Source organism: Salvelinus fontinalis, unplaced genomic scaffold (genome assembly GCF_029448725.1).
Source record: "Salvelinus fontinalis isolate EN_2023a unplaced genomic scaffold, ASM2944872v1 scaffold_0085, whole genome shotgun sequence".
In the NCBI taxonomy this organism is placed as follows: Eukaryota; Metazoa; Chordata; class Actinopteri; order Salmoniformes; family Salmonidae; genus Salvelinus; species Salvelinus fontinalis.
The window spans coordinates 339,571-360,815 of record NW_026600294.1 but is presented as its reverse complement, the minus strand read 5'-3'; the positions used below and the strand labels follow the sequence as shown (position 1 = coordinate 360,815).

The 21,245-nt window shown below is 50.9% G+C and overlaps 1 protein-coding gene across 1 annotated transcript in view; it reads left to right on the top strand.

The window, feature by feature from the left end:
- Positions 1-21,245, top strand: part of LOC129842997 (intermembrane lipid transfer protein VPS13C-like) — a gene marked incomplete at its 5' end in the record, with an annotated part of 207,119 nt that overhangs the window by 130,063 nt on the left and 55,811 nt on the right. Inside the window, 5 exons of the mRNA XM_055911720.1 lie at positions 11,310-11,435; positions 13,157-13,290; positions 18,082-18,211; positions 19,673-19,908; positions 20,471-20,618. Coding sequence (XP_055767695.1) covers positions 11,310-11,435; positions 13,157-13,290; positions 18,082-18,211; positions 19,673-19,908; positions 20,471-20,618 — 774 coding nt within the window. The remainder of the gene's footprint in view (positions 1-11,309; positions 11,436-13,156; positions 13,291-18,081; positions 18,212-19,672; positions 19,909-20,470; positions 20,619-21,245) is intronic.

Sequence of the window (21,245 nt, the reverse complement as noted above, 5' to 3'; positions counted from 1 at the left end):
CTTGTGAGGACCGGCTGTGTGTGTTGCTTTGCTATGCTTGTGAGGACCGGCTGTGTGTGTTGCTTTGCTATGCTTGTGAGGACCGGCTGTGTGTGTTGCTTTGCTATGCTTGTGAGGACCGGCTGTGTGTGTTGCTTTGCTATGCTTGTGAGGACCGGCTGTGTGTGTTGCTTTGCTATGCTTGTGAGGACCGGCTGTGTGTGTTGCTTTGCTATGCTTGTGAGGACCGGCTGTGTGTGTTGCTTTGCTATGCTTGTGAGGACCGGCTGTGTGTGTTGCTTTGCTATGCTTGTGAGGACCGGCTGTGTGTGTTGCTTTGCTATGCTTGTGAGGACCGGCTGTGTGTGTTGCTTTGCTATGCTTGTGAGGACCGGCTGTGTGTGTTGCTTTGCTATGCTTGTGAGGACCGGCTGTGTGTGTTGCTTTGCTATGCTTGTGAGGACCGGCTGTGTGTGTTGCTTTGCTATGCTTGTGAGGACCGGCTGTGTGTGTTGCTTTGCTATGCTTGTGAGGACCGGCTGTGTGTGTTGCTTTGCTATGCTTGTGAGGACCGGCTGTGTGTGTTGCTTTGCTATGCTTGTGAGGACCGGCTGTGTGTGTTGCTTTGCTATGCTTGTGAGGACCGGCTGTGTGTGTTGCTTTGCTATGCTTGTGAGGACCGGCTGTGTGTGTTGCTTTGCTATGCTTGTGAGGACCGGCTGTGTGTGTTGCTTTGCTATGCTTGTGAGGACCGGCTGTGTGTGTTGCTTTGCTATGCTTGTGAGGACCGGCTGTGTGTGTTGCTTTGCTATGCTTGTGAGGACCGGCTGTGTGTGTTGCTTTGCTATGCTTGTGAGGACCGGCTGTGTGTGTTGCTTTGCTATGCTTGTGAGGACCGGCTGTGTGTGTTGCTTTGCTATGCTTGTGAGGACCGGCTGTGTGTGTTGCTTTGCTATGCTTGTGAGGACCGGCTGTGTGTGTTGCTTTGCTATGCTTGTGAGGACCGGCTGTGTGTGTTGCTTTGCTATGCTTGTGAGGACCGGCTGTGTGTGTTGCTTTGCTATGCTTGTGAGGACCGGCTGTGTGTGTTGCTTTGCTATGCTTGTGAGGACCGGCTGTGTGTGTTGCTTTGCTATGCTTGTGAGGACCGGCTGTGTGTGTTGCTTTGCTATGCTTGTGAGGACCGGCTGTGTGTGTTGCTTTGCTATGCTTGTGAGGACCGGCTGTGTGTGTTGCTTTGCTATGCTTGTGAGGACCGGCTGTGTGTGTTGCTTTGCTATGCTTGTGAGGACCGGCTGTGTGTGTTGCTTTGCTATGCTTGTGAGGACCGGCTGTGTGTGTTGCTTTGCTATGCTTGTGAGGACCGGCTGTGTGTGTTGCTTTGCTATGCTTGTGAGGACCGGCTGTGTGTGTTGCTTTGCTATGCTTGTGAGGACCGGCTGTGTGTGTTGCTTTGCTATGCTTGTGAGGACCGGCTGTGTGTGTTGCTTTGCTATGCTTGTGAGGACCGGCTGTGTGTGTTGCTTTGCTATGCTTGTGAGGACCGGCTGTGTGTGTTGCTTTGCTATGCTTGTGAGGACCGGCTGTGTGTGTTGCTTTGCTATGCTTGTGAGGACCGGCTGTGTGTGTTGCTTTGCTATGCTTGTGAGGACCGGCTGTGTGTGTTGCTTTGCTATGCTTGTGAGGACCGGCTGTGTGTGTTGCTTTGCTATGCTTGTGAGGACCGGCTGTGTGTGTTGCTTTGCTATGCTTGTGAGGACCGGCTGTGTGTGTTGCTTTGCTATGCTTGTGAGGACCGGCTGTGTGTGTTGCTTTGCTATGCTTGTGAGGACCGGCTGTGTGTGTTGCTTTGCTATGCTTGTGAGGACCGGCTGTGTGTGTTGCTTTGCTATGCTTGTGAGGACCGGCTGTGTGTGTTGCTTTGCTATGCTTGTGAGGACCGGCTGTGTGTGTTGCTTTGCTATGCTTGTGAGGACCGGCTGTGTGTGTTGCTTTGCTATGCTTGTGAGGACCGGCTGTGTGTGTTGCTTTGCTATGCTTGTGAGGACCGGCTGTGTGTGTTGCTTTGCTATGCTTGTGAGGACCGGCTGTGTGTGTTGCTTTGCTATGCTTGTGAGGACCGGCTGTGTGTGTTGCTTTGCTATGCTTGTGAGGACCGGCTGTGTGTGTTGCTTTGCTATGCTTGTGAGGACCGGCTGTGTGTGTTGCTTTGCTATGCTTGTGAGGACCGGCTGTGTGTGTTGCTTTGCTATGCTTGTGAGGACCGGCTGTGTGTGTTGCTTTGCTATGCTTGTGAGGACCGGCTGTGTGTGTTGCTTTGCTATGCTTGTGAGGACCGGCTGTGTGTGTTGCTTTGCTATGCTTGTGAGGACCGGCTGTGTGTGTTGCTTTGCTATGCTTGTGAGGACCGGCTGTGTGTGTTGCTTTGCTATGCTTGTGAGGACCGGCTGTGTGTGTTGCTTTGCTATGCTTGTGAGGACCGGCTGTGTGTGTTGCTTTGCTATGCTTGTGAGGACCGGCTGTGTGTGTTGCTTTGCTATGCTTGTGAGGACCGGCTGTGTGTGTTGCTTTGCTATGCTTGTGAGGACCGGCTGTGTGTGTTGCTTTGCTATGCTTGTGAGGACCGGCTGTGTGTGTTGCTTTGCTATGCTTGTGAGGACCGGCTGTGTGTGTTGCTTTGCTATGCTTGTGAGGACCGGCTGTGTGTGTTGCTTTGCTATGCTTGTGAGGACCGGCTGTGTGTGTTGCTTTGCTATGCTTGTGAGGACCGGCTGTGTGTGTTGCTTTGCTATGCTTGTGAGGACCGGCTGTGTGTGTTGCTTTGCTATGCTTGTGAGGACCGGCTGTGTGTGTTGCTTTGCTATGCTTGTGAGGACCGGCTGTGTGTGTTGCTTTGCTATGCTTGTGAGGACCGGCTGTGTGTGTTGCTTTGCTATGCTTGTGAGGACCGGCTGTGTGTGTTGCTTTGCTATGCTTGTGAGGACCGGCTGTGTGTGTTGCTTTGCTATGCTTGTGAGGACCGGCTGTGTGTGTTGCTTTGCTATGCTTGTGAGGACCGGCTGTGTGTGTTGCTTTGCTATGCTTGTGAGGACCGGCTGTGTGTGTTGCTTTGCTATGCTTGTGAGGACCGGCTGTGTGTGTTGCTTTGCTATGCTTGTGAGGACCGGCTGTGTGTGTTGCTTTGCTATGCTTGTGAGGACCGGCTGTGTGTGTTGCTTTGCTATGCTTGTGAGGACCGGCTGTGTGTGTTGCTTTGCTATGCTTGTGAGGACCGGCTGTGTGTGTTGCTTTGCTATGCTTGTGAGGACCGGCTGTGTGTGTTGCTTTGCTATGCTTGTGAGGACCGGCTGTGTGTGTTGCTTTGCTATGCTTGTGAGGACCGGCTGTGTGTGTTGCTTTGCTATGCTTGTGAGGACCGGCTGTGTGTGTTGCTTTGCTATGCTTGTGAGGACCGGCTGTGTGTGTTGCTTTGCTATGCTTGTGAGGACCGGCTGTGTGTGTTGCTTTGCTATGCTTGTGAGGACCGGCTGTGTGTGTTGCTTTGCTATGCTTGTGAGGACCGGCTGTGTGTGTTGCTTTGCTATGCTTGTGAGGACCGGCTGTGTGTGTTGCTTTGCTATGCTTGTGAGGACCGGCTGTGTGTGTTGCTTTGCTATGCTTGTGAGGACCGGCTGTGTGTGTTGCTTTGCTATGCTTGTGAGGACCGGCTGTGTGTGTTGCTTTGCTATGCTTGTGAGGACCGGCTGTGTGTGTTGCTTTGCTATGCTTGTGAGGACCGGCTGTGTGTGTTGCTTTGCTATGCTTGTGAGGACCGGCTGTGTGTGTTGCTTTGCTATGCTTGTGAGGACCGGCTGTGTGTGTTGCTTTGCTATGCTTGTGAGGGACCGGCTGTGTGTGTTGCTTTGCTATGCTTGTGAGGACCGGCTGTGTGTGTTGCTTTGCTATGCTTGTGAGGACCGGCTGTGTGTGTTGCTTTGCTATGCTTGTGGGGACCGGCTGTGTGTGTTGCTTTGCTATGCTTGTGAGGACCGGCTGTGTGTGTTGCTTTGCTATGCTTGTGAGGACCGGCTGTGTGTGTTGCTTTGCTATGCTTGTGAGGACCGGCTGTGTGTGTTGCTTTGCTATGCTTGTGAGGACCGGCTGTGTGTGTTGCTTTGCTATGCTTGTGAGGACCGGCTGTGTGTGTTGCTTTGCTATGCTTGTGAGGACCGGCTGTGTGTGTTGCTTTGCTATGCTTGTGGGGACCGGCTGTGTGTGTTGCTTTGCTATGCTTGTGAGGACCGGCTGTGTGTGTTGCTTTGCTATGCTTGTGAGGACCGGCTGTGTGTGTTGCTTTGCTATGCTTGTGGGGACCGGCTGTGTGTGTTGCTTTGCTATGCTTGTGAGGACCGGCTGTGTGTGTTGCTTTGCTATGCTTGTGAGGACCGGCTGTGTGTGTTGCTTTGCTATGCTTGTGAGGACCGGCTGTGTGTGTTGCTTTGCTATGCTTGTGAGGACCGGCTGTGTGTGTTGCTTTGCTATGCTTGTGAGGACCGGCTGTGTGTGTTGCTTTGCTATGCTTGTGAGGACCGGCTGTGTGTGTTGCTTTGCTATGCTTGTGAGGACCGGCTGTGTGTGTTGCTTTGCTATGCTTGTGGTGACCGGCTGTGTGTGTTGCTTTGCTATGCTTGTGAGGACCGGCTGTGTGTGTTGCTTTGCTATGCTTGTGAGGACCGGCTGTGTGTGTTGCTTTGCTATGCTTGTGAGGACCGGCTGTGTGTGTTGCTTTGCTATGCTTGTGAGGACCGGCTGTGTGTGTTGCTTTGCTATGCTTGTGAGGACCGGCTGTGTGTGTTGCTTTGCTATGCTTGTGAGGACCGGCTGTGTGTGTTGCTTTGCTATGCTTGTGAGGACCGGCTGTGTGTGTTGCTTTGCTATGCTTGTGAGGACCGACTGTGTGTGTTGCTTTGCTATGCTTGTGGGGACCGGCTGTGTGTGTTGCTTTGCTATGCTTGTGAGGACCGGCTGTGTGTGTTGCTTTGCTATGCTTGTGAGGACCGACTGTGTGTGTGTGTGTGTGTGTGTGTGTGTGTGTGTGTGTGTGTGTGTGTGTGTGTGTGTGTGTGTGTGTGTGTGTGTGTGTGTGTGTGTGGAGACGTAATCATGAACGAATGATGAGCGTGTTCCTCTGTCTGTGCATGATTGTGTCTGACTGTTGTCTTCCCCGTGTCTGACTGTTGTCTTCCCCGTGTCTGACTGTTGTCTCCCCCGTGTCCGACTGTTGTCTTCCCCGTGTCCGACTGTTGTCTTCCCCGTGTCTGACTGTTGTCTTCCCCGTGTCCGACTGTTGTCTTCCCCGTGTCTGACTGTTGTCTTCCCCGTGTCTGACTGTTGTCTTCCCCGTGTCTGACTGTTGTCTTCCCCGTGTCTGACTGTTGTCTTCCCTCTGACTGACTGTTGTCTTCCCTGTGTCTGACTGTTGTCTTCCCTCTGACTGTTGTCTTCCCCGTGTCCGACTGTTGTCTTCCCTGTGTCCGACTGTTGTCTTCCCTCTGACTGACTGTCTTCCCCGTGTCCGACTTTTGTCTTCCCTCTGACTGTTGTCTTCCCTCTGACTGACTGTCTTCCCTGTGTCCCTCTGACTGACTGTTGTCTTCTCTGTGTCTGACTGTTGTCTTCCCTGTGACTGACTGTTGTCCTCCCTGTGTCTGACTGTTGTCCTCCCTGTGTCTGACTGTTGTCTTCCCTGTGACTGACTGTTGTCTTCCCTGTGACTGACTGTTGTCTTCCCTGTGACTGACTGTTGTCCTCCCTGTGTCTGACTGTTGTCTTCCCTGTGTCTGACTGTTGTCTTCCCTGTGTCTGACTGTTGTCTTCCCTGTGTCTGACTGTTGTCTTCCCTGTGTCTGACTGTTGTCTTCCCTGTGTCTGACTGTTGTCTTCCCTGTGTCCCTCTGACTGACTGGTGTCTTCCCTGTGTCCCTCTGACTGTTGTCTTCCCTGTATCCCTCTGACTGGTGTCTTCCCTGTGTCCCTCTGACTGTTGTCTTCCCTGTGTCCCTCTGACTGTTGTCTTGCCTGTGTCCCTCTGACTGTTGTCTTCCCTGTGTCCTTCTGACTGTTGTCTTCCCTGTGTCCCTCTGACTGACTGTTGTCTTCCCTGTGACTGACTGTTGTCTTCCCTGTGACTGACTGTTGTCTTCCCTGTGACTGACTGTTGTCTTCCCTGTGACTGACTGTTGTCTTCCCTGTGACTGACTGTTGTCTTCCCTGTGACTGACTGTTGTCTTCCCTGTGACTGACTGTTGTCTTCCCTGTGTCTCTCTGACTGACTGTTGTCTTCCCTGTGTCTGACTGTTGTCTTCCCTGTGTCTGACTGTTGTCTTCCCTGTGTCTGACTGTTGTCTTCCCTGTGTCTGACTGTTGTCTTCCCTCTGACTGACTGTTGTCTTCCCTGTGTCTGACTTGTCTTCCCTGTGTCTGACTGTTGTCTTCCCTCTGACTGACTGTTGTCTTCCCTCTGACTGACTGTTGTCTTCCCTGTGACTGACTGTTGTCTTCCCTGTGACTGACTGTTGTCTTCCCTGTGACTGACTGTTGTCTTCCCTGTGTCTGACTGTTGTCTTCCCTGTGACTGACTGTTGTCTTCCCTGTGACTGACTGTTGTCTTCCCTCTGACTGACTGTTGTCTTCCCTGTGTCTGACTGTTGTCTTCCCTGTGACTGACTGTTGTCTTCCCTGTGACTGACTGTTGTCTTCCCTGTGACTGACTGTTGTCTTCCCTGTGTCTGACTGTTGTCTTCCCTGTGTCTGACTGTTGTCTTCCCTGTGACTGACTGTTGTCTTCCCTGTGTCCCTCTGACTGTTGTCTTCCCTGTGTCCCTCTGACTGACTGTTGTCTGACTGGTGTCTGACTGTTGTCTTCCCTCTGACTGACTGTTGTCTTCCCTGTGTCCCTCTGACTGACTGTTGTCTGACTGGTGTCTGACTGACTGTTGTCTTCCCTGTGACTGACTGTTGTCTTCCCTCTGACTGACTGTTGTCTTCCCTGTGTCTGACTGTTGTCTTCCCTCTGACTGACTGTTGTCTTCCCTCTGACTGACTGTTGTCTTCCCTCTGACTGACTTGTCTTCCCTCTGACTGACTTGTCTTCCCTGTGTCTGACTGTTGTCTTCCCTGTGACTGACTGTTGTCTTGCCTTTGTCCCTCTGACTGTTGTCTTCCCTGTGTCCCTCTGACTGTTGTCTTCCCTGTGTCCCTCTGACTGTTGTCTTCCCTGTGTCCCTCTGACTGTTGTCTTCCCTGTGTCCCTCTGACTGTTGTCTTCCCTGTGTCCCTCTGACTGTTGTCTTCCCTGTGTCCCTCTGACTGTTGTCTTCCCTGTGTCCCTCTGACTGTTGTCTTGCCTGTGTCCCTCTGACTGTTGTCTTGCCTGTGTCCCTCTGACTGTTGTCTTGCCTGTGTCCCTCTGACTGTTGTCTTCCCTGTGACTGACTGTTGTCTTGCCTGTGTCCCTCTGACTGTTGTCTTCCCTGTGTCCCTCTGACTGTTGTCTTCCCTGTGTCCCTCTGACTGTTGTCTTCCCTGTGTCCCTCTGACTGTTGTCTTGCCTGTGTCCCTCTGACTGTTGTCTTGCCTGTGTCCCTCTGACTGTTGTCTTGCCTGTGTCCCTCTGACTGTTGTCTTGCCTGTGTCCCTCTGACTGTTGTCTTCCCTGTGACTGACTGTTGTCTTGCCTGTGTCCCTCTGACTGTTGTCTTCCCTGTGTCCCTCTGACTGTTGTCTTCCCTGTGTCCCTCTGACTGTTGTCTTCCCTGTGTCCCTCTGACTGTTGTCTTCCCTGTGTCCCTCTGACTGTTGTCTTCCCTGTGTCCCTCTGACTGTTGTCTTGCCTGTGTCCCTCTGACTGTTGTCTTCCCTGTGACTGACTGTTGTCTTGCCTGTGTCCCTCTGACTGTTGTCTTCCCTGTGTCCCTCTGACTGTTGTCTTCCCTGTGTCCCTCTGACTGTTGTCTTCCCTGTGTCCCTCTGACTGTTGTCTTGCCTGTGTCCCTCTGACTGTTGTCTTGCCTGTGTCCCTCTGACTGTTGTCTTCCCTGTGACTGACTGTTGTCTTGCCTGTGTCCCTCTGACTGTTGTCTTCCCTGTGTCCCTCTGACTGTTGTCTTCCCTGTGTCCCTCTGACTGTTGTCTTCCCTGTGTCCCTCTGACTGTTGTCTTGCCTGTGTCCCTCTGACTGTTGTCTTGCCTGTGTCCCTCTGACTGTTGTCTTGCCTGTGTCCCTCTGACTGTTGTCTTGCCTGTGTCCCTCTGACTGTTGTCTTGCCTGTGTCCCTCTGACTGTTGTCTTCCCTGTGACTGACTGTTGTCTTGCCTGTGTCCCTCTGACTGTTGTCTTCCCTGTGTCCCTCTGACTGTTGTCTTCCCTGTGTCCCTCTGACTGTTGTCTTCCCTGTGTCCCTCTGACTGTTGTCTTCCCTGTGTCCCTCTGACTGTTGTCTTCCCTGTGTCCCTCTGACTGTTGTCTTGCCTGTGTCCCTCTGACTGTTGTCTTCCCTGTGACTGACTGTTGTCTTGCCTGTGTCCCTCTGACTGTTGTCTTCCCTGTGTCCCTCTGACTGTTGTCTTCCCTGTGTCCCTCTGACTGTTGTCTTCCCTGTGTCCCTCTGACTGTTGTCTTGCCTGTGTCCCTCTGACTGTTGTCTTGCCTGTGTCCCTCTGACTGTTGTCTTGCCTGTGTCCCTCTGACTGTTGTCTTCCCTGTGACTGACTGTTGTCTTGCCTGTGTCCCTCTGACTGTTGTCTTCCCTGTGACTGACTGTTGTCTTGCCTGTGTCCCTCTGACTGTTGTCTTCCCTGTGTCCCTCTGACTGTTGTCTTCCCTGTGTCCCTCTGACTGTTGTCTTCCCTGTGTCCCTCTGACTGTTGTCTTCCCTGTGTCCCTCTGACTGTTGTCTTCCCTGTGTCCCTCTGACTGTTGTCTTGCCTGTGTCCCTCTGACTGTTGTCTTGCCTGTGTCCCTCTGACTGTTGTCTTGCCTGTGTCCCTCTGACTGTTGTCTTGCCTGTGTCCCTCTGACTGTTGTCTTGCCTGTGTCCCTCTGACTGTTGTCTTCCCTGTGACTGACTGTTGTCTTGCCTGTGTCCCTCTGACTGTTGTCTTCCCTGTGTCCCTCTGACTGTTGTCTTGCCTGTGTCCCTCTGACTGTTGTCTTGCCTGTGTCCCTCTGACTGTTGTCTTCCCTGTGTCCCTCTGACTGTTGTCTTCCCTGTGACTGACTGTTGTCTTCCCTGTGTCCCTCTGACTGTTGTCTTGCCTGTGTCCCTCTGACTGTTGTCTTGCCTGTGTCCCTCTGACTGTTGTCTTGCCTGTGTCCCTCTGACTGTTGTCTTCCCTGTGACTGACTGTTGTCTTGCCTGTGTCCCTCTGACTGTTGTCTTCCCTGTGTCCCTCTGACTGTTGTCTTCCCTGTGTCCCTCTGACTGTTGTCTTGCCTGTGTCCCTCTGACTGTTGTCTTGCGTGTGTCCCTCTGACTGTTGTCTTGCCTGTGTCCCTCTGACTGTTGTCTTCCCTGTGACTGACTGTTGTCTTGCCTGTGTCCCTCTGACTGTTGTCTTCCCTGTGTCCCTCTGACTGTTGTCTTCCCTGTGTCCCTCTGACTGTTGTCTTCCCTGTGTCTGACTGTTGTCTTCCCTGTGACTGACTGTTGTCTTCCCTCTGACTGACTGTTGTCTTCCCTCTGACTGACTGTTGTCTTCCCTCTGACTGACTGTTGTCTTCCCTGTGTCTGACTGTTGTCTTCCCTCTGACTGACTGTTGTCTTCCCTCTGACTGACTGTTGTCTTCCCTGTGTCTGACTGTTGTCTTCCCTGTGTCTGACTGTTGTCTTCCCTTTGTCCCTCTGACTGTTGTCTTCCCTGTGTCCCTCTGACTGTTGTCTTCCCTGTGTCCCTCTGACTGTTGTCTTCCCTGTGTCCCTCTGACTGTTGTCTTCCCTGTGTCCCTCTGACTGTTGTCTTCCCTGTGTCCCTCTGACTGTTGTCTTCCCTGTGTCCCTCTGACTGTTGTCTTCCCTGTATCCCTCTGACTGTTGTCTTCCCTGTGTCCCTCTGACTGTTGTCTTCCCTGTGTCCCTCTGACTGTTGTCTTCCCTGTGTCCCTCTGACTGTTGTCTTGCCTGTGTCCCTCTGACTGTTGTCTTGCCTGTGTCCCTCTGACTGTTGTCTTGCCTGTGTCCCTCTGACTGTTGTCTTCCCTGTGTCCCTCTGACTGTTGTCTTCCCTGTGACTGACTGTTGTCTTGCCTGTGTCCCTCTGACTGTTGTCTTCCCTGTGTCCCTCTGACTGTTGTCTTCCCTGTGTCCCTCTGACTGTTGTCTTCCCTGTGTCCCTCTGACTGTTGTCTTGCCTGTGTCCCTCTGACTGTTGTCTTGCCTGTGTCCCTCTGACTGTTGTCTTGCCTGTGTCCCTCTGACTGTTGTCTTGCCTGTGTCCCTCTGACTGTTGTCTTCCCTGTGACTGACTGTTGTCTTGCCTGTGTCCCTCTGACTGTTGTCTTCCCTGTGTCCCTCTGACTGTTGTCTTCCCTGTGTCCCTCTGACTGTTGTCTTCCCTGTGTCCCTCTGACTGTTGTCTTCCCTGTGTCCCTCTGACTGTTGTCTTGCCTGTGTCCCTCTGACTGTTGTCTTGCCTGTGTCCCTCTGACTGTTGTCTTGCCTGTGTCCCTCTGACTGTTGTCTTCCCTGTGACTGACTGTTGTCTTGCCTGTGTCCCTCTGACTGTTGTCTTCCCTGTGTCCCTCTGACTGTTGTCTTCCCTGTGTCCCTCTGACTGTTGTCTTCCCTGTGTCCCTCTGACTTTTGTCTTGCCTGTGTCCCTCTGACTGTTGTCTTGCCTGTGTCCCTCTGACTGTTGTCTTGCCTGTGTCCCTCTGACTGTTGTCTTCCCTGTGACTGACTGTTGTCTTCCCTGTGACTGACTGTTGTCTTCCCTGTGACTGACTGTTGTCTTGCCTGTGTCCCTCTGACTGTTGTCTTGCCTGTGTCCCTCTGACTGTTGTCTTGCCTGTGTCCCTCTGACTGTTGTCTTCCCTGTGACTGACTGTTGTCTTGCCTGTGTCCCTCTGACTGTCTTCCCTGTGTCCCTCTGACTGTTGTCTTCCCTGTGTCCCTCTGACTGTTGTCTTCCCTGTGTCCCTCTGACTGTTGTCTTCCCTGTGACTGACTGTTGTCTTCCCTGTGTCCCTCTGACTGTTGTCTTGCCTGTGTCCCTCTGACTGTTGTCTTGCCTGTGTCCCTCTGACTGTTGTCTTGCCTGTGTCCCTCTGACTGTTGTCTTGCCTGTGTTTCCAGTGCCTCCCTCTCTGGCCAGAGTTGATCACAGGGAAGCTGTGTGTCAGAGTAGTGGGCTCAGACTCCAAGTCCAAGTCCTTCTTCTTCAACAAGCAGGACAACGGCACCCTGCTGGGCATGGACCAGGTCAGTGTCCCTGCAGATACACCACATATCACTGACCTGATGTACCCTCCTTTAACCTCTCTTCCTGTCTGTTGTAGTATGGAGGTGTTATCAACTGTGACCTCTCTTCCTGTCTGTTGTAGTATGGAGGAGGTATTATCAACTGTGACCTCTCTTCCTGTTTGTTGTAGTATGGAGGTGTTATCAACTGTGACCTCTCTTCCTGTCTGTTGTAGTATGGAGGTGTTATCAACTGTGACCTCTCTTCCTGTCTGTTGTAGTATGGAGGAGGTATTATCAACTGTGACCTCTCTTCCTGTCTGTTGTAGTATGGAGGTGTTATCAACTGTGACCTCTCTTCCTGTCTGTTGTAGTATGGAGGAGGTATTATCAACTGTGACCTCTCTTCCTGTCTGTTGTAGTATGGAGGTGTTATCAACTGTGACCTCTCTTCCTGTCGGCTGTAGTATGGAGGTGTTATCAACTGTGACCTCTCTTCCTGTCTGTTGTAGTATGGAGGTGTTATCAACTGTGACCTCTCTTCCTGTCTGCTGTAGTATGGAGGTGGTATTATCAACTGTGACCTCTCTTCCTGTCTGCTGTAGTATGGAGGTGTTATCAACTGTGACCTCTCTTCCTGTCTGTTGTAGTATGGAGGAGGTATTATCAACTGTGACCTCTCTTCCTGTCTGTTGTAGTATGGAGGTGTTATCAACTGTGACCTCTCTTCCTGTCTGTTGTAGTATGGAGGTGTTATCAACTGTGACCTCTCTTCCTGTCTGTTGTAGTATGGAGGAGGTATTATCAACTGTGACCTCTCTTCCTGTCTGTTGTAGTATGGAGGTGTTATCAACTGTGACCTCTCTTCCTGTCGGCTGTAGTATGGAGGTGTTATCAACTGTGACCTCTCTTCCTGTCTGTTGTAGTATGGAGGTGTTATCAACTGTGACCTCTCTTCCTGTCTGCTGTAGTATGGAGGTGGTATTATCAACTGTGACCTCTCTTCCTGTCTGCTGTAGTATGGAGGTGTTATCAACTGTGACCTCTCTTCCTGTCTGTTGTAGTATGGAGGAGGTATTATCAACTGTGACCTCTCTTCCTGTCTGTTGTAGTATGGAGGTGTTATCAACTGTGACCTCTCTTCCTGTCTGTTGTAGTATGGAGGTGGTATCAACTGTGACCTCTCTTCCTGTCTGTTGTAGTATGGAGGTGGTATCAACTGTGACCTCTCTTCCTGTCTGTTGTAGTATGGAGGTGGTATCAACTGTGACCTCTCTTCCTGTCTGTTGTAGTATGGAGGTGGTATCAACTGTGACCTCTCTTCCTGTCTGTTGTAGTATGGAGGTGATATCAACTGTGACCTCTCTTCCTGTCTGTTGTAGTATGGAGGTGGTATCAACTGTGACCTCTCTTCCTGTCTGTTGTAGTATGGAGGTGTTATCAACTGTGACCTCTCTTCCTGTCTGTTGTAGTATGGAGGTGTTATCAACTGTGACCTCTCTTCCTGTCTGTTGTAGTATGGAGGAGGTGTTAACTGTGACCTCTCTTCCTGTCTGTTGTAGTATGGAGGTGTTATCAACTGTGACCTCTCTTCCTGTCTGTTGTAGTATGGAGTTGTTATCAACTGTGACCTCTCTTCCTGTCTGTTGTAGTATGGAGGTGTTATCAACTGTGACCTCTCTTCCTGTCTGTTGTAGTATGGAGGTGATATCAACTGTGACCTCTCTTCCTGTCTGTTGTAGTATGGAGGTGTGATAGTCGACGTGAACATCTCAGACAACTCTACTGTGATCAGCTTCACTGACTATTATGATGGAGCTGCTCCAGCTCTCATAGTCAACCACACGCCCTGGGTTACCATCACCTACAGACAGAGGTTAGACTGAACATAACCCATAGCCCTAACCTTAACCCATATCCCTAACCCATTTCCCTAGCCCTTAACCCTAAACCATATCCCTAACCCATAGCCCTAACCCTTAACCCTAAACCAAAGCCCTAACCCATATCCCTAACCCATAGCCCTAACCTATATCCCTAACGTAACCCATAGCCCTAACCCATAGCCCTAACCCATAGCCCTAACCCATAGCCCTAACCCATAGCCCTAACCGTAACCCATATCCCTAGCCCTTATCCCTAACCCAACCCCTAACACATAGCTCTAACCCTAACCCATATCCGTAACCCATATCCTTAACCCTAACCCATATCCCTAGCCCATATCCGTAACCCATATCCCTAACCCATAACCCTAACCCATATCCCTAACCCATATCCCTAACCCATAGCCCTAACCCATAGCCCTAACCCATAGCCCTAACCCATAGCCCTAACCCATAGCCCTAACCCAAAGCCCTAACCCATAGCCCTAACCCAAAGCCCTAACCCAAAGCCCTAACCCATATCCCTAACGTAACCCATATCCCTAACCCATAGCCCTAACCCATAGCCCTAACCCATAGCCCTAACCCATAGCCCTAACCCATAGCCCTAACCCATAGCCCTAACCGTAACCCATATCCCTAACCCATAGCCCTAACCCATAGCCCTAACCCCTACCCATACCTAACCCATATCCCTAACCGTAACCCATATCCCTAACCCATATCCCTAACCCATATCCCTAACCCATATCCCTAACCCATATCCCTAACCGTAACCCATATCCCTAACCCATAGCCCTAACCCATAGCCCTAACCCATAGCCCTAACCCATATCCCTAACCGTAACCCATATCCCTAACCCATAGCCCTAACCCATATCCCTAACCCATATCCCTAACCCATATCCCTAACCGTAACCCATATCCCTAACCCATATCCCTAACCCATATCCCTAACCATAACCCATATCCCTAAGCCATAGCCCTAACCCATAGCCCTAACCCATAGCCCTAACCCATAGCCCTAACCCATAGCCCTAACCGTAACCCATATCCCTAACCCATATCCCTAACCGTAACCCATAGCCCATATCCCTAACCCATATCCCTAACCCATAGCCCTAACCCGTAACCCATATCCCTAACCCATAGCCCTAACCCGTAACCCATATCCCTAACCCATATCCGTAACCCATATCCCTAACCCATATCCCTAACCCATATCCCTAACCCATATCCCTAACCCATATCCCTAACCCATATCCCTAACCCATATCCCTCACCCATATCCCTCACCCATATCCCTAACCCATATCCCTAACCCATATCCCTAACCCATATCCCTAACCCATATCCCTAACCGTAACCCATATCCCTAACCCATAGCCCTAACCCATAGCCCTAACCCATAGCCCTAACCCATAGCCCTAACCCATAGCCCTAACCCATAGCCCTAACCCATAGCCCTAACCCATATCCCTAACCCATAGCCCTAACCCATAGCCCTAACCCATAGCCCTAACCCATAGCCCTAACCTAACCCATATCCCTAACCCATATCCCTAACCGTAACCCATAGCCCTAACCCATAGCCCTAACCCATAGCCCTAACCCATAGCCCTAACCCATAGCCCTAACCCATAGCCCTAACCCATAGCCCTAACCCATAGCCCTAACCCATAGCCCTAACCCATAGCCCTAACCCATAGCCCTAACCCATAGCCCTAACCGTAACCCATATCCCTAACCCCTAACCCATATCCCTAACCCATAGCCCTAACCCATAGCCCTAACCCCTACCCATACCTAACCCATATCCCTAACCGTAACCCATATCCCTAACCCATATCCCTAACCCATATCCCTAACCCATATCCCTAACCCATATCCCTAACCCATATCCCTAACCGTAACCCATATCCCTAACCCATAGCCCTAACCCATAGCCCTAACCCATAGCCCTAACCCATATCCCTAACCGTAACCCATATCCCTAACCCATAGCCCTAACCCATATCCCTAACCCATATCCCTAACCCATATCCCTAACCGTAACCCATATCCCTAACCCATATCCCTAACCCATATCCCTAACCATAACCCATATCCCTAAGCCATAGCCCTAACCCATAGCCCTAACCCATAGCCCTAACCCATAGCCCTAACCCATAGCCCTAACCGTAACCCATATCCCTAACCCATATCCCTAACCGTAACCCATAGCCCATATCCCTAACCCATATCCCTAACCCATAGCCCTAACCCGTAACCCATATCCCTAACCCATAGCCCTAACCCGTAACCCATATCCCTAACCCATATCCGTAACCCATATCCCTAACCCATATCCCTAACCCATATCCCTAACCCATATCCCTAACCCATATCCCTAACCCATATCCCTAACCCATATCCCTCACCCATATCCCTCACCCATATCCCTCACCCATATCCCTAACCCATATCCCTAACCCATATCCCTAACCCATATCCCTAACCCATATCCCTAACCGTAACCCATATCCCTAACCCATAGCCCTAACCCATAGCCCTAACCCATAGCCCTAACCCATAGCCCTAACCCATAGCCCTAACCCATAGCCCTAACCCATAGCCCTAACCCATATCCCTAACCCATAGCCCTAACCCATAGCCCTAACCCATAGCCCTAACCCATAGCCCTAACCTAACCCATATCCCTAACCCATATCCCTAACCGTAACCCATAGCCCTAACCCATAGCCCTAACCCATAGCCCTAACCCATAGCCCTAACCCATAGCCCTAACCCATAGCCCTAACCCATAGCCCTAACCCATAGCCCTAACCCATAGCCCTAACCCATAGCCCTAACCCATAGCCCTAACCCATAGCCCTAACCGTAACCCATATCCCTAACCCCTAACCCATATCCCTAACCCATAGCCCTAACCCATAGCCCTAACCCCTACCCATACCTAACCCATATCCCTAACCGTAACCCATATCCCTAACCCATATCCCTAACCCATATCCCTAACCCATATCCCTAACCGTAACCCATATCCCTAACCGTAACCCATATCCCTAACCCATATCCCTAACCCATATCCCTAACCCATAGCCCTAACCCATAGCCCTAACCCATATCCCTAACCGTAACCCATATCCCTAACCCATAGCCCTAACCCATATCCCTAACCCATATCCCTAACCCATATCCCTAACCGTAACCCATATCCCTAACCCATATCCCTAACCCATATCCCTAACCCATATCCCTAACCATAACCCATATCCCTAACCCATATCCCTAACCATAACCCATAGCCCTAACCCATAGCCCTAACCCATAGCCCTAACCCATAGCCCTAACCCATAGCCCTAACCGTAACCCATATCCCTAACCCATATCCCTAACCGTAACCCATAGCCCATATCCCTAACCCATATCCCTAACCCATATCCCTAACCCATAGCCCTAACCCGTAACCCATATCCCTAACCCATAGCCCTAACCCGTAACCCATATCCCTAACCCATATCCCTAACCCATATCCCTAACCCATATCCCTAACCCATATCCCTAACCCATATCCCTAACCCATATCCCTAACCCATATCCCTCACCCATATCCCTCACCCATATCCCTCACCCATATCCCTAACCCATATCCCTAACCCATATCCCTAACCCATATCCCTAACCCATAGCCCTAACCCATAGCCCTAACCCATAGCCCTAACCCATAGCCCTAACCCATAGCCCTAACCCATATCCCTAACCCATAGCCCTAACCCATAGCCCTAACCCATAGCCCTAACCCATAGCCCTAACCCATAGCCCTAACCCATAGCCCTAACCTAACCCATATCCCTAACCCATAGCCCTAACCCATAGCCCTAACCCATAGCCCTAACCCATAGCCCTAACCCATAGCCCTAACCCATAGCCCTAACCCATAGCCCTAACCCATAGCCCTAACCCATAGCCCTAACCCATAGCCCTAACCCATAGCCCTAACCCATAGCCCTAACCCCTAACACATAGCCCTAACACATAGCCCTAACCCATAGCCCTAACCCATATCCGTAACCGTAACCCATATCCCTAACCCATATCCCTAACCCATATCCCTAACCCATATCCCTAACCCATATCCCTAACCCATATCCCTAACCCATATCCGTAACCCATAGCCCTAACCCATATCCCTAACCCATATCCCTAACCCATATCCCTAACCCATATCCCTAACCCATATCCCTAACCCATATCCCTAACCCATATCCCTAACCCATATCCCTAACCCCTAACCCATATCCCTAACCCATATCTCTAACCGTAACCCATACCCCTAACCCATAGCCCTAACCCATAGCCCTAACCCATAGCCCTAACCCATAGCCCTAACCCATAGCCCTAACCCATATCCCTAACCCATAGCCCTAACCCATATTCCTAACCCATATTCCTAACCCATATTCCTAACCCATATCACTAACCCATATCCCTAACCCATAGCCCTAACCCATAGCCCTAACCCATAGCCCTAACCCATAGCCCTAACCCATAGCCCTAACCCATAGCCCTAACCCATATTCCTAACCCATATCACTAACCCATATCCCTAACCCATATCCCTAACCCATATCCCTAACCCATAGCCATTACAATGCAGTATTTGAATTCCTGTTGAAACAGGGCTGTTTTTCCCCTCTGGCCGTGACAAGTGGAGGACCCTGAGTTGTGTTTAGTTGGACTCCCTCTTCTGCGTTTGACCTTGACTTCTTGACCCCCAGCGGTTCTACAGAGAGCAGAGCGCTGAATCCGGGAGAGGCCCAGAGGTTCGCCTGGGACGACCCTGCAGGGGTCCGCAAACTCAGCTGGAAGTGTCAGGAGCACAGCAGTGGAGAACTGGGCCTGGTTAAGGTAACACACCCAGCCATGCCAACTGAGAGAACTGGGCCTGGTTAAGGTAACATACTCAGCCATGCCAACTGAGAGAACTGGACCTGGTTAAGGTAACATACTCAGCCATGCCAACTGAGAGAACTGGGCCTGGTTAAGGTAACACACCCAGCCATGCCAACTGAGAGAACTGGGCCTGGTTAAGGTAACATACTCAGCCATGCCAACTGAGAGAACTGGGCCTGGTAACACACCCAGCCATGCCAACTGAGAGAACTGGGCCTGGTTAAGGTAACATACTCAGCCATGCCAACTGAGAGAACTGGGCCTGGTTAAGGTAACACACCCAGCCATGCCAACTGAGAGAACTGGGCCTGGTTAAGGTAACATACTCAGCCATGCCAACTGAGAGAACTGGGCCTGGTTAAGGTAACATACTCAGCCATGCCAACTGAGAGAACTGGGCCTGGTTAAGGTAACACACCCAGCCATGCCAACTGAGAGAACTGGGCCTGGTTAAGGTAACACACCCAGCCATGCCAACTGAGAGAACTGGGCCTGGTTAAGGTAACACACCCAGCCATGCCAACTGAGAGGAGCTAATATAAAGAAATGGAATTGGATAGTACAGAACCAACTCTCTCTCTGTCTCTGTCTCTGTCTCTGTCTCTCTCTCTGTCTCTCTCTGTCTCTGTCTCTCTCTCTCTCTCTGTCTCTGTCTCTCTGTCTCTCTCTGTCTCTCTCTCTCTGTCTCTGTCTCTGTCTCTCTCTCTGTCTCTCTCTCTGTCTCTGTCTCTGTCTCTCTCTGTCTCTGTCTCTCTCTGTCTCTCTCTCTGTCTCTCTGTCTCTCTCTCTGTCTCTCTGTCTCTCTCTCTGTCTCTCTCTCTCTGTCTCTCTCTCTCTGTCTCTCTCTCTGTCTCTGTCTCTCTCTCTGTCTCTCTCTCTGTCTCTGTCTCTGTCTCTCTCTGTCTCTGTCTCTCTCTGTCTCTGTCTCTCTCTGTCTCTGTCTCTGTCTCTGTCTCTCTCTGTCTCTGTCTCTGTCTCTCTCTGTCTCTCTCTCTCTCTCTCTGTCTCTCTCTGTCTCTCTCTCTGTCTCTCTCTCTGTCTCTCTCTCTCTGTCTCTCTCTCTCTGTCTCTCTCTCTCTGTCTCTCTCTCTCTGTCTCTCTCTCTCTGTCTCTCTCTCTCTGTCTCTCTCTCTGTCTCTCTCTCTGTCTCTCTCTCTCTCTCTCTGTCTCTCTCTGTCTCTCTCTCTGTCTCTGTCTCTGTCTCTCTCTCTCTGTCTCTTTGTCTTGAACTGCACTGTTGGTTAAGTAAGCATTTCTCTGTAAGGTCTTCACTTTATTCGGCTCATGTGACATACGATTTGATTTGTCTCTCTGTGTCTCTGACTCTTTCTGTCTCTCTCTCTCCTGTCTGCCTGCTTGTCTGTCTGTCTGTCTGTCTGTCTGTCTGTCTGTCTGTCCGTCTGTCTCCCCATACAGGATGAGTGTGGTCAGTTTGCGTACGACGGTCTGTCCCAGATCCACTGGGTGTCCTTCCTGGATGGTCGCCAGCGAGTGCTGCTCTTCACCGAGGACGTTGCCGTGGTGACCAAGGCGCGGCAGGCGGAGGAGCTAGAGCAATTCCAACAGGAAGTGAACGTGTCGCTGCAGAACCTTGGCCTGTCACTCATCAACAACGACAACCGCCAGGAGATCGCATATGTCGGCATCACCAGGTAAAGTACCACACACACACACACACACACACACACACACACACACACACACACACACACACACACACACACACACACACACACACACACACACACAGAGTCAGTCAGTCAGTCAGTCAGTCAGACACACACAACCATAGTCACAGACATACAGACCGTTGTGTAAAAGTTGGTCCCTCAGATGTAAATGGAGGTCTTGTTCTGAGCGGTGATGTTTTATGTGTCTGTTGGTTCCAGTTCTGGTGTGGGAGTTGAGGTCTTGGTCTGAACGGTGATGTTTTATGTGCCTGTTGGTTCCAGTTCTGGTGTGGTGTGGGAGTTGAGGTCTTGGTCTGAACGGTGATGTTTTATGTGTCTGTTGGTTCCAGTTCTGGTGTGGGAGTTGAGGTCTTGGTCTGAACGGTGATGTTTTATGTGCCTGTTGGTTCCAGTTCTGGTGTGGTGTGGGAGTTGAGGTCTTGGTCTGAACGGTGATGTTTTATGTGTCTGTTGGTTCCAGTTCTGGTGTGGGAGTTGAGGTCTTGTTCTGAACGGTGATGTTTTATGTGCCTGTTGGTTCCAGTTCTGGTGTGGTGTGGGAGTTGAGACCTAAGAACCGCTGGAAGTCTTTCAACCAGAGGAACATCGGGCTGTTGGAGAAGGCCTACCAGAAACACCTGGCTGGAGGCACACCTGAGCCCGGCTGGGTCAAACTGGAGACCAACTTAGAGGTATGACCATCACACTGTGAGGGAGAGTTGCTTCGCAGGAGGCTACGGTGATTGGCAGCCGGGAGAAGGGATTTGTAATTGTTCAGCCCGAGGGCACAACGGCCATTTTGGCCACAAGGCAGCCATTTTATTTTTAGAGGGCATTACGGCCACACAAGGCGGGGCATCGACTGAACGTTTGAGTTCTGGCTGAGACCAGTTTATCACACTGATCTGGATTTAGCAGAACCAGACAGTTTGTTACCGTGGGTCCCAAAATATATAGGACTATTCTAGACTGGAGATGTCTGGAACCCAAAGCATCTGATCTGTTTTATTAGAGATGTCTAGAACCCAAACTATCTGATCTGTTTTATTAGAGATGTCTAGAACCCAAACCATCTGATCTGCTTTATTAGAGATGTCTAGAACCCAAACCATCTGATCTGTTTTATTAGAGATGTCTAGAACCCAAACCATCTGATCTGTTTTATTAGAGATGTCTAGAACCCAAACCATCTGATCTGTTTTATTAGAGATGTCTGGAACCCAAAGCATCTGATCTGTTTTATTAGAGATGTCTGGAACCCAAACCATCTAATCTGTTTTATTGGAGATGTCTAGAACCCAAACCATCTGATCTGCTTT